The 18975-nt window shown below is 44.6% G+C and overlaps 1 protein-coding gene across 1 annotated transcript; it reads right to left on the reverse strand.

Annotated features, from left to right (window-relative positions):
- Positions 1-852: 852 nt before the first annotated feature.
- Positions 853-14781, reverse strand: PROZ (protein Z, vitamin K dependent plasma glycoprotein). Its single transcript, XM_081045576.1, has 8 exons — positions 14708-14781; positions 10344-10507; positions 8221-8245; positions 7513-7626; positions 6279-6410; positions 5840-5919; positions 2486-2603; positions 853-1623 (listed from the first exon to the last, which is right to left on the reverse strand). The coding sequence occupies exons 1-8, from the start codon at positions 14766-14768 to the stop codon at positions 1112-1114; spliced, it is 1206 nt and encodes a 401-aa protein (XP_080901702.1). The 5' UTR covers positions 14769-14781; the 3' UTR covers positions 853-1111.
- Between the last annotated feature and the right edge of the window lie 4194 nt (positions 14782-18975).

The following is an 18975-nucleotide window of genomic DNA, read 5'->3' on the forward strand; positions in this document are numbered from 1 at the left end:
CTTCCTTAAGAACTAAGAGATTAACCTAAAAGTAAACATTTCCATCCTTTTGCTCTCACTTTTCATTCTGGCACAAACTTGGACCTCGATGTGGAGTTCTGCTCTTCAGGGAAGCACAGTTTTGGGCTGGACTCGAGTTCTATTATGTTGGTGCAAAAGTCATTGCGGTTTTTGCCATTATTTTTACACTTGATCTTAGCCAAAAGGCCGAGAAGTGATTGCCATTATTTTTAACCTTTTAAACCGCAATGACTTTTGCACCAACCTAATATTCTTCATCATGATAATAATCACTGTGGTTCAGTACTGTTCCAGCTTTTAACTCAGCCCCGTTTGGTAGATGTGATTATTACACCATTTAGAGCCCAGGGATGTGGCACAAAGATGTTAAATGACAGAGCCAGCGATCTGGTTTTCGGTGCTGGCTCTGATCCAGCAGCTCCCGAGAACCTGCCCGGGAGTTTTCCCTCCATGGGAAGTGCTTCTCTGAGCACACAGCCCTGTTTAAAGGCCCTGCATTTTCTGTCTTCTTTCAACCTCTTGTGCTTCCTGATTCTTTCTCTAAAACTGTCTCCATGTAATATTCCTCTCAGTATTATTTTTTTCTCCCGTGCTACCTCTTCTAGTTGCTTCTAACACTAAGTAACCCTTTTATGCACACTGGCAGTCAGCGAAGCTGGCACAACTGTGAGGTCACTCTTGTCTGTAACTAGCAATTCTTGTCCACTTCCATCCCAAAGACATACACTTATTGTATGTTAGTTGTTAGATTAAAGCTACGTTCATTGACTTGATAGCATCAGAAAGCATTAGACTTGAAAAAGGAGAGCATTTTTAAGAAACTGGGTTGTTATAATCAACAGATACATTTTTATTATTTAATGTATCTCAGTTCTCTTAAGGTCTCTGTTTAGATAAAAAAAAAGTCTCAAGGAAAGAACTGTCACAGCACTCTGATCTCATAAGCGATAACTGATGATTTGTAGACTGGGTGGGTTGTTCAGAAACTGTCACAGCCGTTTTGCTGTGAAATTGCAATTTAACTCCATGCTCGCAGTTAAAATTTGGAATCCCACTGAATATTTTATTCTTTCTGGTTAGCTGGGTTTAGTCAGTTCATGATTTGTCTAAACCAGAGTGAGTATCTTGAAACCTTGGTGAAAAGAAACACACGTCTGTACTCTTCTGCGGGTGCTGAGCACAGAATCCCTGTCAGGAACCAGGTACCTTTGTGTTTTCTGGCGACTACACTGCCCTCCACCCATTGTACTCCTGTGGCCGCTGCTCCGCTCTCACAGTACGTCCTCGTTGTGACTGTCACATTAAGGGCTCTGCCACACTCCTCGCTGTCCATGTGCGTAACTGGCATCTGTGTCAGCGTGTCGCCCAGCTCAGAGCCATTGAGTGTCCAGCCAATGAGGAGGCCTGTCTCCGGGATGAGGATATGCTCTGCAAAGTCCCCCTCGGGCTTGCAGATGGGGAGCCCCATGTCCGGGCACTGGATGGGCAGCTCCAGCTCCAATAGTGAGATGTCATTGTCCCCTGTCTCTTCCTCGTACCTCATGTGCACATGGATGCTCCTCACCTCAATCATCAGTGGGTCCTTGTTCATTCTGGGAAAATCTGAAATAGTGGACAATAGCTGGTTTCTGAAGCCTGATTTTCAAGCTTGCAAAAATAATAAGAAATTCCTCAGTGAACCATGTCAGGCTGGACATAGTAAAACATGCTATGGCTAATTGCACTGATCTCCTTTCTTCATCTGTGGACCGAAAGGGAAATCACAGAATGAAGCATTTCAACTAATTCCCATGGCCTTGCCTCACACTCTTCTTTATAGAAAAAACATCAAAATGAGTTTTTTTGGGTGGTTTGGTGAAACAGTCAAAAAAGTAGGAAGAAGTTATGAGCTAATCAAAACTTGGCTGTTCAGAAGTAATTTTTCAGGCTAACATTTTGTTGACTGAAAAACATTCAAGGATGAGGTGTAAAATGTAGTTTCTTCAGAATCATTTTAGGGCACTTGCACAGATTATCACTGAACCTTGGCAACTTCCCTACAGCATAGAACTTACTGCCCAGTTTTCACTGATGAGGAACTCAGCATGGACAAGTTGAGTGGTGAGCCCCCCGTCACAGCCATGGTCTCAGGTGGCAGGGGGGGACCTGAACCCAGATCTTCCTATTTTCAGCCAGTTATCTGTCTCCTATACCACAGCCGTTCCATTTTAGTGTCAAATGAAGTTACATTTTTATTGGCTATGCCCCATACTAGCATTCGCCTGCTTGCTCTGCCCAGACATTCTGCTAGGTAGTTTACATATGCTTTTCTGATTTTATAAGTATCTCAATAATATGGATGCTAAATTCAGTTCTGTACTGCATTAGAAACAAAATTCTAGTTTTTAAATTTTCATTTCATTTCCACATAGGATAGTTTTTATTTCCAGTGTGATCTTATAAAAATGAATGCTAAAATACTTACTTGTTTTCACACTAATATTTCTGTGTAACAGTGAACATTTTGCTGTTGTCAGTACAAAATTTTCCTGTATTATAACACCACCACAGAAGTCTTTTCCTTTGGAATTTGTTAGTTTTACCTTAAAAAACCAAAACACAATAAGTAGCTAGTGACAATTTGCAGGATTGGGATATGAATAGTATAGTTAAGAATATGGGCTCCAAAGATGGACAGCCAATGAGGGAGTGTGATATAAGCTCAAGGTACAATAGCCTACAATAAACCAAAGATGGACACTATACCCTAAAGCAGCCACTAAAAACAATTATGCCTAATAATCCGACAAAGAAGATAAAGTAGAATCATAAAAAATACATAAGTAATCCAATGGAAGGCAGAAAAAGAAGGAAAAAGAACAGATGGATAAAATAGAAAGCCAATAGCAAATCTATGGATTTAAACCTAACTAGATACAAAATGGTCTCAATACCCCAATTAAAAGGAAAGGAGTTGTCAGATTGGATAAAATTGAAAGCCAACTATATAGTGCCTATAAAACACACTTTAAAAACACAGTTTAAAAGTAGAATATTGGCAAAAACGTTACGTACTAACACTTATCAATAGCTGAAGTATCATACCAGATAAGGAAGATTTCAGAAGAGAATATTATCAGGGATATAAAACATAAGATGTGAGGTTATTGTGAATATTAACTGAAATAAAGCATGTACCCACATAGCACAGGTGCTGGCTCAAGACATGTTACTTATTGCAGTTTTCAGTAGCTTAATGGAAAATGCTGAGCAAAGTATAAAAGTTTCAAGTTGAATGTATCCTCATTTCTGGAAATCTTAAGTGCTTATTAATAATAGTTGCTATATATTGACAACCTACATAAGTCAGGTACATTATCTTCAGTCCTCACTACAACTTATGTAATTATCTTTATTTTATGGGTAGGTGAAAAACCAAGTTTGAGGGAAGATGGCATTTTCAGCATTAGTCAGCTGGACTTGTAAAATGCAGTGGAATGCAGTGTCAATTTCTTATCTAGAACGTAAGAAATAAGTTTTAAATTCTATCCTAGGCCAGTTAATTAATTCTGTTAAATAACTTCAGTATTGTTTATTGTACCAGAGTAAAAATCTAATAGTACTTAATTTGCTGTAATGTGTCTCCAAACACGTTTAGTTTGTATGTAGAAAATGTTCACCTAACAGGTCATAGCTCCTAGTCTCGTTGGTACTAACACTACTTCTGTACATGAAAATGGTAACTAAGATTCCTTTAAGTGGACAGGAGTCAGAAGATGGTGTGCTTGACAGAGCTAGACCACCACTGTCATTCGTGAAGACTGTACACAGTCATTGCGCATCAGCCCCCCCCCCAACCCCCCCCCCCATTCGGAGGCTTGCCTTAGTGCATTGATGGGCAGACAACGATAAGAATGCGAGTATGAATATTGGGTCTTAGAAAGCTTAAGGAGGAAAGACAACAAAAGATAACGACAAAGTTCACCAGCTGATAATTAGACCATTCTGGTTTTGCCCCTTCCTTTCCATTACTATCTCTCTTCACTCAGTTTCCTTTCAAATCTGGATTATTACAGTAGTCACTGAGCTCTATTCAATCATCTATCCAGGCCTCCACACAGCAGCCAAGTGATTCTGCTTGGCTAAACTGGCTTGTGAGCATTAGGGCAAAATAAAAGTCACACACACACACACACACACACACACACACACACACACACACACACGGCTTATTATAGACTCTCACCAAAGAAACTTCTACAGCTCTGCTGCCCAAGAGGGTAGTCACATGTGGTTACCAAGCATTTAAGATGTGACTAGTCCAAATTTGGATGTGCTCCAAATATAAAATATACCTGTCATATAGGATGTCATGTGGGGTCTCTGGTCCCACTCCCCACAAAAGAACACAGGATATGGTGAGGCCAAAAAGGAACACCCGCGGAGCCATGAATAGGGGAGTCATACCACTATAGTCTTGCTGGTGCCTGGGTTGGAGACACAGGAAACAGGAGCCACACGATCTGTAACCAGCTGTCCGCTCTCTGCCAACCAACCAACCTCACTTGCTAGCTGCAATCCGTGCTTGCCAGCTCAGCCACCATCTTCTTTCTACCCCCATTTGCTGCTAGCGTAGCCACGGCAGTTATATTAGTGGCCAATGGCTCACGGGTTACAGCTGACGGCCAACTAGCCACAGCTGATGGCCACAGAATCACAGTTGATGGTCATTTACTACCTGAGCCAGCACCTTTCTATGTGAGGCCAAGAGCCTGGAAACTGCACTCCTGGCTTAGTCCCCACAGTACCCTAGACGTCAAAGATTTAGTAATGAAAAAACAAAGTAAATATCTCAATAAGTTTTTATGTTTGTTACATGTTGAAATAATAGTATTTAAACATATATATAAAATACATTATCGAAATTCATTTCATCTGTTTACTTTCACCAGTGTGACTACTAGGAAATTTCAGTTCCGTACGAGGCTTACATTCCATTTCTATTGACAGGGCTGTTGCAAAGGGTGTATGTACATCAGGCAGAAGATGATCTGCATTAGAGGCCTGAGATGCAAGGAAAATGGAAACCATAGGTAAATTAAGCCCCACATTGGTGGTATAAACCATAATAATAAAACCAATGATACCTATTTTGTGGAGTTACTAAAAAAGCAAGAAGAGAATACAAGTCAAAATAGTAGATGAGCCTAGCATGGTCAAAATAATTTAGGAGGGAGGTAAAAGTACTAGCTTTATGTATTGGTGAGTTAAACATGAATGTTTAAATGTCAAGAGTAACCATTAAATAGAAATAGAACGTTTAACTTCCAAAGCAGCCAGGGGAGGAAACCAGAAAATAACAAAAATGGATGCCAAAGAAGAGAAATGTCCTGCACACGATAATGGAGATGGAGTTCCAGCCCAGTGGTTGGGAGTGGCTTTCCAGTGTCTTTCACTCGCCTTCTGCCTTCTCCGGGGCCGCTTGTGGGACCCCATGTTAAATCATCCACCCAAGTGCACCTTCAGGATACTTATGTTCTGAGAGAAATGACATTAGGGACAGTTTTTGACCTCCATAAGAAAGGCGCTAGGTAGCTGTAAATAAAACTATGTTTTTATTTGGTGTGAAGAATGGAGACAGCTGAAGTTGTGCATTCAGGCTTAGAAAGTGCTTTTAAGTGTGATGTCGAGATTAGTAAATATAGTTCGCCTAAATCGTGATGCCTCTTTCAGGTAGTCATGACGTTTCTATTTGGTTTGCAAAGAAGGTGGACATAACAAAGAGGGTGAAATTTGTACCCAAAAAAATTAACACATGCTTATAAAATATTTCTGTTACCTGCCATGGGAAAATTTGAAGATTCTGTGTGCTGTTCTGTGCTGCTGTGACAGAATTCAGGATTCCACATGCACACTTCTCTTCATTTGTGGAGACAACATGAGAAGAAAAATCAGTGCCTTCCAAGTCAAACATCGGGTTTTAGCCACAGTGCTAACTACTCGAACCTGATTCCTTAATGCCCATTATTTTGAGATAACTCATGTAGACGCAGAGCAGAGTGAAATTAAATCACCTGCTGTCGGTGCTTGTGGGTTAGCCAAGATACTGCTATGACCCAGGCAGGTTTCCGCGTGGAGGGGAGGACCGCAACTCCTCATCTTAAATAGAAAAGGTGACCTTCCAAATGTTATTGTAGGAGAAGGAGGGGGGATGTGGTTGGGAGCTGACAGGGTAGGAAGAGAGACCACCTTTTCTTGTTTCTCATTTGAGAACTCACCGTGTGGGATGCACGATTTGTGGTCCTGGCCCAGTTTATACCCTTTTGCACAGCTGCACATGTAGGACACCTGTCCTGGGTGGCAAAAGTGTTGACACCCATCAGTCCTCAACTGATGACATTCATTTTTAGCTGAAAAGGAAAACCAGAAATGCTAATATGAAAACAGTCATTTTTAAATCTCCTTGCGCTTTGGGTTCTGGTTTTTCAGTCCAAATGTTCTCATACTTTTCAGATTTTGGGCTCCTCATATAAGCGTCCTGTATTCAGGAATGTGTATGGAGAAATGAAAGGCTCAGTGAGTGACAGCCCTTGTATGTGTCCTCAGGAAATATAATTTGGTCCTGGAAGTATCTGCACTCATATTACAAAGATATCTGTCCATTTTTCCTAGCTGTATGTGCTCATCATGGTCATCTTTCACTTCCTGGTACAATAACTACGCTCTTTAAATGGCGCTTTGAGGTGTGGATGTGGGGTGGAAGGGGTCTAGTGTGACCTGGTTGCTGGTTGAGCATCTGGGATGAGGGGAAGGGACATGGGTGGGGTAAAGATGAAAACCTTGCTTTGGCCCGTGTTAAGTTTGAGATGTCTGCAGAACATCATGTGGGACTCTCAAGGAGGCAGTTAGAGTACAAAGCTGGACTTCAGAGGAAAGAGCTCAGCTGGAAATAATCTTTTCCCCCAGAAAAGTGACTCTGCACTGACCAGAGGTATTAAAAGATTAAGTGAACTTATTTCCATATCTGATCATTATTGATAGGGAATTGCTTTCCCCCCATCCCCACAAATAAATTTTACATTTAATTTATTTGTATTTAAGGAGTATTAGTTCCTGCAGCTGTAAGTCTCAGCTGCAGGGAGTGTCTTGAACCCATGCCTACCTCTGAGCCATCCTGTGTGTGATGCCTTCTTACAGACTGACCCTCCAGGTTCCATCACCCCTGCTTGGGATCTGTCAGGTGCCAGGTATTCCCAAGAGTAGATTGTAAATGGTTTAGGTGGTGGTGGGGTGGGGGTGGGGATGGATTTGGGAGGAAGCGGAGGGGACTCTAATCTATGGAAACTGTAGGGAGGCACATTTGGGAGGCAAGGGGTCTGTTTACAGAAGGTGATTTCCAGTGGAGAATTTGATTGGAACTGGGTTCTCGCAGGTACCCTTTTGCTCACCCCAGGAGCCCATCTCTGTGCGGTTGGGGTGGGTCGGGGCAGGTGAGGGCAGGTGGGAGCTCACCGAAGGCGCAGTCCCTGCCCTCATAGCCTGAGGAGCAGGTGCATTTGTAGCTGTGGATGTTGTCCTGGCACGACCCATTGTTGAGGCAGGGCTGGGAGACACACGGGGAGCCACCTGCCAAGAGGGATATGAAACCCTTGTGTAGGTGGCACCACCTAGGCTCTCCTAGTCTCCTGGTCCCACCGCGCAGGACACCAGAAGGCTGGAGTGGGCTGCCAGGTGTCCCACATATGGCCCCCAGGGTGATACCAGCCTTTATATTCCTCCTCCTTCTTTCCTTGCTGAGTGACCACTGTGACTGTCACTGGCTGACGGGAAACTCCTCCTGCAGGGATGCCCAGCATCCCCACAAGCCTAGGAGGGGGATTGCCTTCCACAATTTAACTGGGTTCTGACCCTTCAGCATGAGGCCCTAGGGAGACCCCAGGGTCACTTAGACAAGAAGTGCCACTCAGGTTGGGGGACCCTCCACCCTCTGCCACCTAAGCCCCACAGGAGCTTCAACCTGATCCCAGTGGGACCTCAGGGACTTTCCCATCCTTGTCCTCATCCTCAGGGAGTGCCAGGCCCTTCTGTTGGATCAAGGGTCCAGGAGTCAAAGTTTGAAAGCTGGAATCCACTGGCCGTCTTGAGCCAAATGCCTTACCTCATCTCAAGGAAAAAGAAGAGGAAATAATCCTGGAGAGAGAGATGAGGAAAACCACTTACCCATATAGATTTTCCAAAATTCATCCTGTAAAATTAAAACATAACAGTATTGTAAACAGGTTATTTGTCTTTCTATATTTTCTCCTGTAGTTTGACTTAAAGGGAAGAAAATGTTACTTTTATCCATTTAGTAGGAAAATACTAGTGGAAACAAAAAAAATGCAAAATTTTTTAGTTAATATCCTATTTAAAATATATGGAACATATTCTATTCAATATGTATTTACTGTAACCTATTGAAGGAAGAGAAAATAATAGCCTACAGCATGGTACAAACTCCATGACCACGGCCTCCCAAGGCCGCCTTTCCCTCCCCCAGGGGCACCATCTTCAAATCCTTACTCTACAAAGTGCATAATGTAGAAGCCAGTTAAACAATGACTAAGAAATTAAACATGTGTATATGTGAAGGGGAGGTTAGTTTGGGTGGAAGTATCTAAAATTAGGAGAATTATTCAGAATTAAAGCCTTGAAAGTAAACTTGTAAGTAATTGTAGCTCCCCAATCACACTTGGACTTGTAACAACTGAATGATGTCACAAATACCAATTAAAAACACAATTTTTCCTTTACCAGGAAGTTTGAATTTCTCCTAGTTTTATTAAAAATGGTCTATTTCAGAGGCAGTCTCACATATGAGCATTTAAGAAATAATTTTTAAAAATTTTTTAAATGTATTAGAGAAACAGATCAATGTTTTATTAAGAATCAACCTTAAATATTGCTACTTTTATATGTAAAACTGGGAAATCTTTATTAAATATTTTACTATTCTAAAATATTTACACAGAAATATTCAGCCTCTCGGACCTGAAGAGACATTTCTCCAAAGAGGACATACAAATGGCAAATAGACATTTGAAAAAATGCTCAACATCACTAATCATCAGATAAATGCAAATAAAAACCACAATAAGATATCACCTCACTCCAGTCAGAATGGCTATCATCAACAAGACAAATAGTAACAAGTGTTGGAGAGGCGGTGGAGAAAAAGGAACCCTCATACACTGTTGGTGGGAATGCAAACTGGTGCAGCCACTATGGAAGGCAGTGTGGAGGTTCCTCAAAAAATTACGAATAGAATTACCATATGACCCAGCAATCGCTCTCCTGGGTATCTACCCAAAAAATCTGAAAACATTTATCCATAAAGACATGTGTGCTCCAATGTTCATTGCAGCTTTGTTTACGGTGGCCAAGACATGGAAACAACCAAAATGTCCTTTGATAGATGAATGGATAAAGAAGTTGTGGTATATATACACAATGGAATACTATTGCGCGGGAAGAAAAGATGATATAGGAACATTTGTGACAACATGGATGGATCTTGAGAGTATAATGCTAAGTGAAATAAGTCAGACAGAAAAAGCAGAGAACCATATGATTTCACTGATATGTGGTATATAAACCAAAACAACAAAAGAACAAGACAAACAAATGAGAAACAAAACTCATAGACACAGACAATAGTTTAGTGGTTACCAGAGGGTGGGGGGAGGGAGATGAGGGTAAGGGGGATCAAATATATGGTGATGGACGGAGAACTGACTCTGGTGAACACACAATGGGATTTATAGACGATGTAATACAGAATTGTACACCTGAAATCTATGTAATTTCACTAACAATTGTCACCCCAATAAATTAAAAAAAAAAGAAAAGAAACATTCAGCCTCTCAGGTTTGACTTGCTTCTCTATCCTCTGATAAGCTTATGAGTAAGTGATGGTTTGCCTATACATATAGTCACTTTTAATCCAAATTATAGATTATGAGAGCCTTTCTTACTATGTAGGCACCCTAGAGAGGATTTTTGTTTCTTAAAAATTTGTTGATATATTGAAAAACTTAGACCTCTTTTGAAATGTCAAATTCTGTCAGAGTCATGACAAACTGAGTGCTGTTTGTGATAAGTAAATCTAATGAATGTGGAAAGTGGATGTGGAAAGTTATCTTACTTCTCTGTCTATGTTTCCTTGTCTGTAAAATTAGGATTAAGTCCACCTCCCGGGGAAGTAAACAGGTTATTAATTTAGCTTCGTCTCTGAGAAATTATGCTCTCTAAGGCAGTAGAAATGTGAATCAGAAAGTGAGTGAGTTCACATTGGGGGTACATACAGTGATCATATCATTTTCAAATACTTCTCTTGCTTCTTCATGGTCACAAATTTCTTCATAACATTCTTTTTCCAAATTTCCCTCAAAGAGCTCTTCAAAAAGATAGGAGCCAGCACGCTTCCATCTTACCAGAACTTCATTTGCTTTTGAGGCAGAAAGAAATACTACAGAGGAAGAGAAGAATGTAGATATCGTCAACATGGATGGACTGACTGAAGAATTTCGGTATCAGCTTCCTGGGGGTCAGGGTACACGGTGCTGTGGTACCTGACATCTGACTGTGGCCTGGCCACCACTTTTCCTGTCCTCACCAGACCCAGCCCTCCAGGGTCTGCTCACGGTGGTGTCTGCAGGGCCCATCCTTGTCCACACACATGGTGAGAGTGCCCTTCATCTTTGTCCAGTGAATGGACACCCTGATTAATTAGGGTCAGAAGCTAACATTTTATGGCGAGACTACCCAGGGCTCAGAGATCGGACCTCATCAAGTCCCCAAGGTTGGTTTGGTGTCAGTATTAACTTGAAACAGGCCATTTATTTCTTCTTTCACTTAGACTGTATTTGGCAGCTGGTGTGCACAAAAATGCAAGTCTCCACCTGCACATGTTTCACGATTTCGTCCTGGACAGACACATTGACAACTATCACAGTATCACGTATTACATGCTTTAATAGAATTAAAGTAAAGGGATAAATTCTGCCCAGAGCACAGAACCACTGCCTTTTGACATGGGCATTGAAAAGCAAGTCGACTTTTGACAGGAAGAACCAGTAGACACAACGCGTAACCACTCAGACACAGAATTTTACTTCCTGCTGGGTAACTGTCACACGATGACATTCGTCCCAGGCTTCTTCACTATGGTCGCTCACCCCCACACAGCCTGCAGATGGGGAACGTCTGAGGGACGTGCCTGAAAGCGGCATGCAAGGCCCCCATTCACATTCCGTGGGTGATGGAGCCATGGCTGTGGGGCCCTTGGGGATGCAGCTTCCCAACTGTCTGCACCGTGGGGGATGAGGATGGATGTACAAGTTCAGCCTTGGTCTGCCACAAAGCGACCAGTTTGTGGTCTGCCAGTTTGGCTGTAATCTTGGGTGCATGGGGAGAGAGTTGGAAAGCATGGTGGGTTGTGAAGCTAGAAAGGTAAGCTCAACTGACCCAGCAAGTATCTGCTGAACATCTTCTGCAGGCCAGCGTGGGCCGGGGCTTGAAATTCTGCAGAAAACCAGACAGACCAGTCCTGGCCTGTAAAGGGCTAGGACTTCACTCGGGGCAGGCGTTCGACAAATTATCATACACATAATGAACTGAGGGTAGGAGCAGTGCAGTATGGACTTGTGAAAAGTCAGAGAGCTGCAAAGACAACATAGGTCACCAGGAAAGCCACTGCCAGAACGCCACAGTCTGCAGGGTCAGGAAGGACATCCCCGAGGAAGGGACTCCTGCTTCTTGCAGAGCAGGCCTCTGCAAGAAGAAGGCAGGGAACAGCTTCATAGCTATGGACCATAGACATGAAATGGGGTGGAAGGCGGCTTGAGAGGGTCTGTCCTCAGTCATTGTCCTCTGGCATAGAACAAGAGGCTCCAATTTCTAGCTGCCTGGAAACCTTCTTGAAAGACAACTGGTATGGCCATTTCTTTGTCGCTCCCTCCATCTTGCTGCCTGAGACATTGGTGGTGGCTGGAGCTCTAAGCATTATTCTGCATATGAGGGAGGACTGAATGGTGAGCCTCCTTATAAGAACACCAGTCATTGGATTTAGGACCCATCCTAATTGAGGATGGTCTCTTCTTAACTGATTACATCTGCAATGACCCTATTTCCAAATAAGGTCAAATTCTGAGATTCTGGGTGAACATGAAGTTTGGAGGACACTGTACAGATGGTACCCACAGATTTCTCCACTGTAAGAGAGATACTTTGAGACTGAGTGTCTTGTTACCCAATAGTTTTTAACGGAATGGTTTCAGCATCCTTGGTTGTTTTTCCTGAATCAGTTATTACCCTTAAAATTGCAAAATAGTGATTTTATAACTCTCATTTCTTCCACATTACTAATTGGCATTCTGTTGTAAAGAGAACTTTCTCTTCTCCCACTTTTTATGAATTTAACTGATTCAAAAATTTGAGTTAATATATTTTCCATTTCAGAAGTTCTAAAAATTTGGTTCTTTTTCACATGTGTTTGAGCATTTTAATGCCTCTCATTTCCTTCTCATATTTTTATCGCATGTTTCTTAAGACGCGTTGAACTTTTATTTTGTCTTCTGTGTCTGAACATTAAGGTCTGATTCTATTCTTTTCCCTGCAGGTTCACGATTGTCTTGTTTCTTTGTGTGTTTGGGGTTGTTGTTCTTTTACCATGAATGGCCCGTTTTCTTCAGAACGTTAGGAGTTGGAATTATCTGGGGCCCAGAATGAAAGTGGATTTCTCCAAAGAGGATCTGCACCTCCCTTTCTTAAGATGGGTACTTCCCATACAGGTGGATGTGACACCAGTTTACTGGGATTTCCAGAACATTGGGCCAAACTGTAGTGACTGATTCTTGGGAGATGTTTTTCTTTCTGTATATAGTGCCAATATACAGTTGGTGAATTTGTTTCTTGGTCCTCTGTGTGGAGGGCTGAGGCCTGTCTACTGGGCTGATGTGGGGTCTCCTGGGACTGTGAGATTCCAGGGTCTAGCAGAAACCTGAGGGTGACCATTTAGTTCATGCTCACCTTTCTTTTATTTTATTCTTTGGCTTCCGTTGATTTCTTCCCTTTGTGCCAGCCCAGCGAAGCATATATTTAAAACGATATAAAACATTTAGTCTACTTTCAGTTTTTATCAGGAGCGGTTTTTTTCTGGGAACCGAAATTTCACAAATCCTCATGTTTCAGCTATTGTGATTGTTTCATGTTGTATAAGGCCATATACAGTATTGGAAACTGTATAATGTTACTTGTGGGTCTCTTCTACTCACAAACTGAACTGTAATCAGCACAACACGTGAAGAGTTTTGGATTTTATTCTAAGTGTTTTAACTGGAAGAGGAATATGACCAGCTTAGTGTTTCCCAGTCACTCTATTTGCTGTGTAGACTGTGCAGTTGGTAAGGGTGGGCGAGCTGCTGTGGGCCAGTTGGAGACCTGGCTGCCCTGGGCTATGTTGCCCAAGGGGAATGGATGAAAGCCCCGGGTGTCAGTGAAGTGTCTCAGCACCATATTTAAAAAGCAAAACCAGGAGGTAAAAATAATTTTAATAATATACTGATTTAACCCAATAGATCCAAAATATTATTTCACCATACAATGGTGAATACAACTGTTAAAAACTATGAATTCAAGTTTACATTTTTATTTTGTGCTAAATCTTCGCAATCCAGTGTGTTTGGAGTACACAGCAATCTCACCTCGGACCCACCCTTTTTTCAGGGCTCTGATAGCGGCTGGCAGTAGCCAATGCATTTGGCAGGAGGGGCCGGGAGGCTGCTGAAGGGTGGGGGTGCTGACTGACTACTTACCTGGCTGAGGCTACTGGGGAAATGAAGCTGCATGTACAAAGCCGGGAGAGCAGAGCAGGGGAGGGCATGACAGAATGGGAAGGAATGTTCAGACAGTGACAGATGAACCCACGACGAGGCTTCCAAGGTCTAGAGACCGAGTGCCTCCACATATAATATTTACTGTCGATAAATATGAAATGAAGACATTTTAAAATGGTGACAGGGCTCATAATTCTTTCAAAAGGAGAAAGTCAAACGAGTTGACTTGCAAAAGTGGCTGTTGGAGACTTTTCTCCCATAGAGTAATGGGTGGGCTCTTACATCCTGAGCTGACTGTCACAGGGACATAAAGGAACAAATTCTCCCCAATCTTCCAGCTGCCATGTGTTGGAGCAGAGAGTCAAGGAGCCTCCTTGACAGGTCTGTCTTAGGGAAAAGTGCAGTCGCCATGCGGCCTGGGGTCCCCTGGGCCACAGGGCACCAGGCCGTTTGATTCTCAGCTTTATAGTTGGTGGTGCAGGGTTGCAGAGGTGATACAGTGCAGCTTCTGTCTCCCCTAGAGAAGCAGCTGCAGGATGTGGCCCCCCGCCCCCACCCTCACCACCAAGGTCAGTCTGTCCATCTGCCCAGTCCTGGGCCCCTCAGCCTGAGCCACTTGCTCAACTTCTCACACATCTAATTTTTCCTGCTTTTGGGAGACCCCACCATCATTGCCAACATATTCGTCACAAATGATAAAGAGACCAGGAGGTCTCTTTAGGGGGCTGAGTTAAGTCCAAGCTGGTCACCCAGGGCTTCGCCTGCCCTAGGAAACACCCACTCGGCCCAACCCACACTGGGAAAAGGGACGTGGTCAGGGAGCAGATGCCTACCTGAGGGCTCGGCGCTCTGGAAGACCAGGAGGAGCAGGAGCAGCTGGACACAGCCCGCCATTCCCACCGGGCTGCTGAGCGACAGGTCTGCCAACACAGAGGCCAAAGTCCGCCCTGGGCCGTGCTCACAACACAGGGGGCTGCTTCAAATGACCAGCAGCTCTACAACACGTAGCCAAGCCGGAGACAGAAGCCGGAAATGAGAAAAGAAGTGCTCCCTGTTGGGAGTACATTTCGCATGGAGTTTTATTGAACAAATTCAATAAACATATGCTTCGGGTCTGTATTTTTCCGTTTAAAGCAAAGAGGGAAGAAAAGGCAGAGAAATGAAAAGCTAAGGCAAAGAGGGCTTTGGTGAGGTATTTAGGGAGACGCAGCTGGGTAGATTTCTGGAGTGAAGTCAAGAGGTCCTGTCCAGGGAAATAAGGTGATGGACTGAGAGATCTAAGAGATGCACGTAGCCCTGAGTAACAAAGCTCAGGTGGGCTTCCCCTGGCCAGGTGTTCTGGGCCTGGGGATATGGCAGTGAGCAAGACAGCGGCCTGGAGCTTACATTCTAGACGGGTGGGAGGCACGCAGGAGGGATTGGGGTACAGGGAGGCAGGGAGGTGGAGAGAGCCTGCGAGTGGGAGAGGGAGGATCAGGGAGGGAGAATGTCAAATTTCGATGTCGGAAAAGGAGTGTGGATAAAGGGGTCCAGGCCATAGAGCCTCCCTTTGGGAGAGAAACCTGAACACAGTGCGCCTCACGGGGAGACCCTCTAAGGCACAGAGTGACGAAGCCCTGAGGGAGGGTGCAGCAAAGAGGCTGGTGTGACAGGAGGGAGTCCGTAGGAGGGCAGCAGAGGACTCGAGATGGGAGAGTGAACCTGACCTTAAAAGGGGTGGGCAATCAAATATATGGTGATGGAAGGAGAACTGACTCTGGGTGGTGAACACACAATGGGATTTATAGACGATGTAATACAGAATTGTACACCTGAAATCTATGTAAATTTACTAACAATGGTCACCCCAATAAATTTAATTAAAAAAAAAGGGGGTGGGCCAGGGGTCAGCCTATTATTCTGCAAAAGGCTAGAGAGCAGACCACAGCACGGGACCTCACCCACCTCTTGGTGAGACCTGCACAGCCAGGTCTCCTGCAGTGCTAAGTGCCACCTGGAGGAGTGGACCTAGGGGACATTTTGTCAGAACCAAAGGTGTCTTTAAACTGAGAATTATGAGATGATAAATACTCTGAGCGTTGTGAGACAGGACAGCAAACTCACACCCCACACTCGACTATACTTGACTAATTCTCGGTTACACAGTCACTGGGTGGATCAGCACAGGCCATTGCCCTCCCACCCCCGTGAATGCTCTCTTTGCCTCTGTCTCTCCGATTCTGTCTTTCTGTGTGTCTCTGCTGTCTCTCTCTGTCCCTCTATTCTTTCCTTGTCTCCCTTACTGTTTTGTAGATGAGGGGATTCCCTTCTGTTAAGGAGCATCTGGTGAAAACCCCCTGCCTCTGTCCTTCTCTCTCACTGCATCCTGTTTGTTTCCTTCAAAGTCTCACTTAATGTAGTTCCCTGGGTGTTTTGGAGTTTTTGAGACTGATGTTTTTGAAGCGCCCAGGCCTTCCTCAGCTGGATTTGCCCGATTGACTTGTCACATTAGGCTGCGGGGGAACCCTGCATCGGTGATGCGCGTCCTTCCCAGTGCCCTGTGTCAGGGCACACGTCTGTGGTCTCGTTGTTGGTGAACTCGTACCCGGTCACTTGGATAACGTGCCCAGCAGATCTCCCCATTATAAAGCTATCCTGTCCTGTTTGTAACTGAAACGTCACTTCTGGGGCCATGCTCTGAGACTATAATTATCTTGTTTCTCAAGGACTTTTCCACCAGGATGTTGGTGTTGGTTGATGGCTTGCCTCAATCAGTGATTCCTGTGGTGGCAACAGCAGCAACAGGGGACCTGCTAAAATAGAAATGTAAGCTGTCCAGTTCCAGTTTAGAAAGCAGCCCCCATGCTCCCACTGCTCATCCTGCTGAAAGGCCTCAGCCCTTGTGCTCCACGCCTGTAGGCAGGGCCTCAGGACCACACAGACCCCCCAGTGAGCCAGCACCCCAGAAGCATGTGGAGGGTCACCTGTGTTCTTGCCAACCCACTACCACTGTAGTTTAGAAGCAGCAGTGCTGGGTCGGCCTCCAGGTAGCCAGATGGTACTCTCCTTTGCCTCCTATCTCACGCTAGGCGGCACCTCCTTGCCCTTTCAAACCTTATAACACCATCCAGAACCCCCTCCATGTTATGGGGTCACTGTGCTCCCAGGCTGTCACCTTCATTCTTTTGCCCTCAGGAACTGAGCATGCGTGTGTGTGTGTGTGTGTGTGTGTGTGTGTGTGTGTGTGTGTGTGGTGGCAGTGGCTAGGGAGGAGATGGTTTTTATGGTAGTATCGTAACCTCTCCCTCTCAGGAGAAAAATGTCAAACCCTTACTTTCTCCCCTTCTTTGATTCCTCACCCTTGGCTTCCTGCTGATCTTTTATGCCTCAAGTCCCCACCTTCCATACCAAGCATCCCCTGAGGGAAGTTCTCATGATAGCAAATAAGGGAATGTCCCTTCACGCACAAGCCTGGCACCATGTTGAGAGTTGACATATAGATGAGGTGGCTTCATTAGTTCTATTTTGCCATGAAGACAGTGGTACTCCGAGAGGGAGGTAAGTTGTTCCTGGGCACACAGGAATGAGCAGACCTGGATTACCTCATCTATGAGGCCCAGGCTAGGGCCCTACCTATGGCACCCAACTGCATCTCTTTACCTTTTTTCCTCTAGAACCTCACTGAATTGAATTCTGTTTCTGGATGAGGGAGATAAGCAACACCATGGAAGCGATGGAGCCTCATCCTCTGTTCTGCCTCAGTTTCCCTTCCTCTCTGATGCATGAACTCTATCACCAATAATAGTGACCAACAGTGAGAGATCAAGTAGCAACAGTGACGGTGTGTTTTATTTGTGAATCTTCCCCTGAGTTCTCTCTGGACCCCAAACAACCTTTGATCTCCAGAAATAAGAACCCAAGTTTGTGGTTTGCCTCTGGACAGAGAGCACTCAGCTGCATAGAAAACCCTCAACCCAACAACAGGGTGGTCTCCTGCTGGCTGAGGCCTTTTCCCCAGGAAGGGCCTCTGGGGCCCACTCAGCAGTGGCTCACTTTTAGGCGTCACGGCAGCAAGAGGAGAATCATCACCCTCGGCTTTTCCCGCTCACCTCAGACTGTTTCTGGGAAATTATACTTGCCCACATTGATTTTTCTACCTTTGCAATGTCTCTTGTTTACAAAACACTCTAACCTTGTAATATCTCCTGTTTACAAAAAAAAAGCTGCTGACATTTTGGGGGCGTTTTGTAGTGGGACTTTGAGACTTTGCTTAGCAAAGTTAAGCAAACTGTACAGGGACATTTGGAACATACACTGGTAGGTCTGGTCTGAGGTGACCTTTTCCATTTTCTAAAAGCATATTTGGTTTTCATGCCCACTTAAGTGGAGGTTCCGGAGCCAGTGTGGACAGTGACAGCGAAGGAGTTGGCACTTAGACATGACCCAGTTGAGGACAGGGGATTCCTCCTGCAGCCCCTGCCAGCACACATCACACACTTGGAGGCCGCCTGAGGAGCTGTAGAAACTTCAGGGGCATATGCCCCCCCCATGGACTCTAGTTTAAGTGCTCTGGGCTGTGGCCTGGATGAAGGACTCCAGAGTCCCCTGGTCTGGGGACTGGTGGGCATGTAAGCTGCTCAGGAGATTGTGCCAGGGTGGGCCGGGGCCTGGGCACACTTTAAAAGTGCCCCAGGTGATTCTAGTGTGAGGCCAGAAAGAAGAACAAGTGGTTAAGTCAATGTTAAAATGTCCCTGCCCACGAGAAGCTCTCATGACCTTCCCTTCCCAGGGAGCCGGTCCTCACAGGAGGCTCCTGGCAGACACATTTCACCTTTGTCTCAGTCCCAGATGGTAAATGAGGGGTTTGGGGAGCCTACACCGGCACACGTGGGGAACCCCCACCCCAACCCCAGGGTGAGGCCTCCCAGTTATGGGCTGGCCCTGACCTCTGCTGCGTCTTCTCTGTACTCCCAGAACCTTGCTCATTTATTCTCAAGTGTTCTGAGTATGACTGGCCAAGAAGTCAGTTTAGCTCAATCAGAAACAGAAAAACATACTGTGAATGGAAATAGCCCCATCACGGTTTTAAGCGGAGCAGTCATCCTGGGGAGTTTAGACCCCT

The sequence above is a fragment of the Rhinolophus hipposideros genome, assembly GCF_964194185.1.
Source record: "Rhinolophus hipposideros genome assembly, chromosome: 4".
Classification (NCBI taxonomy): Eukaryota; Metazoa; Chordata; class Mammalia; order Chiroptera; family Rhinolophidae; genus Rhinolophus; species Rhinolophus hipposideros.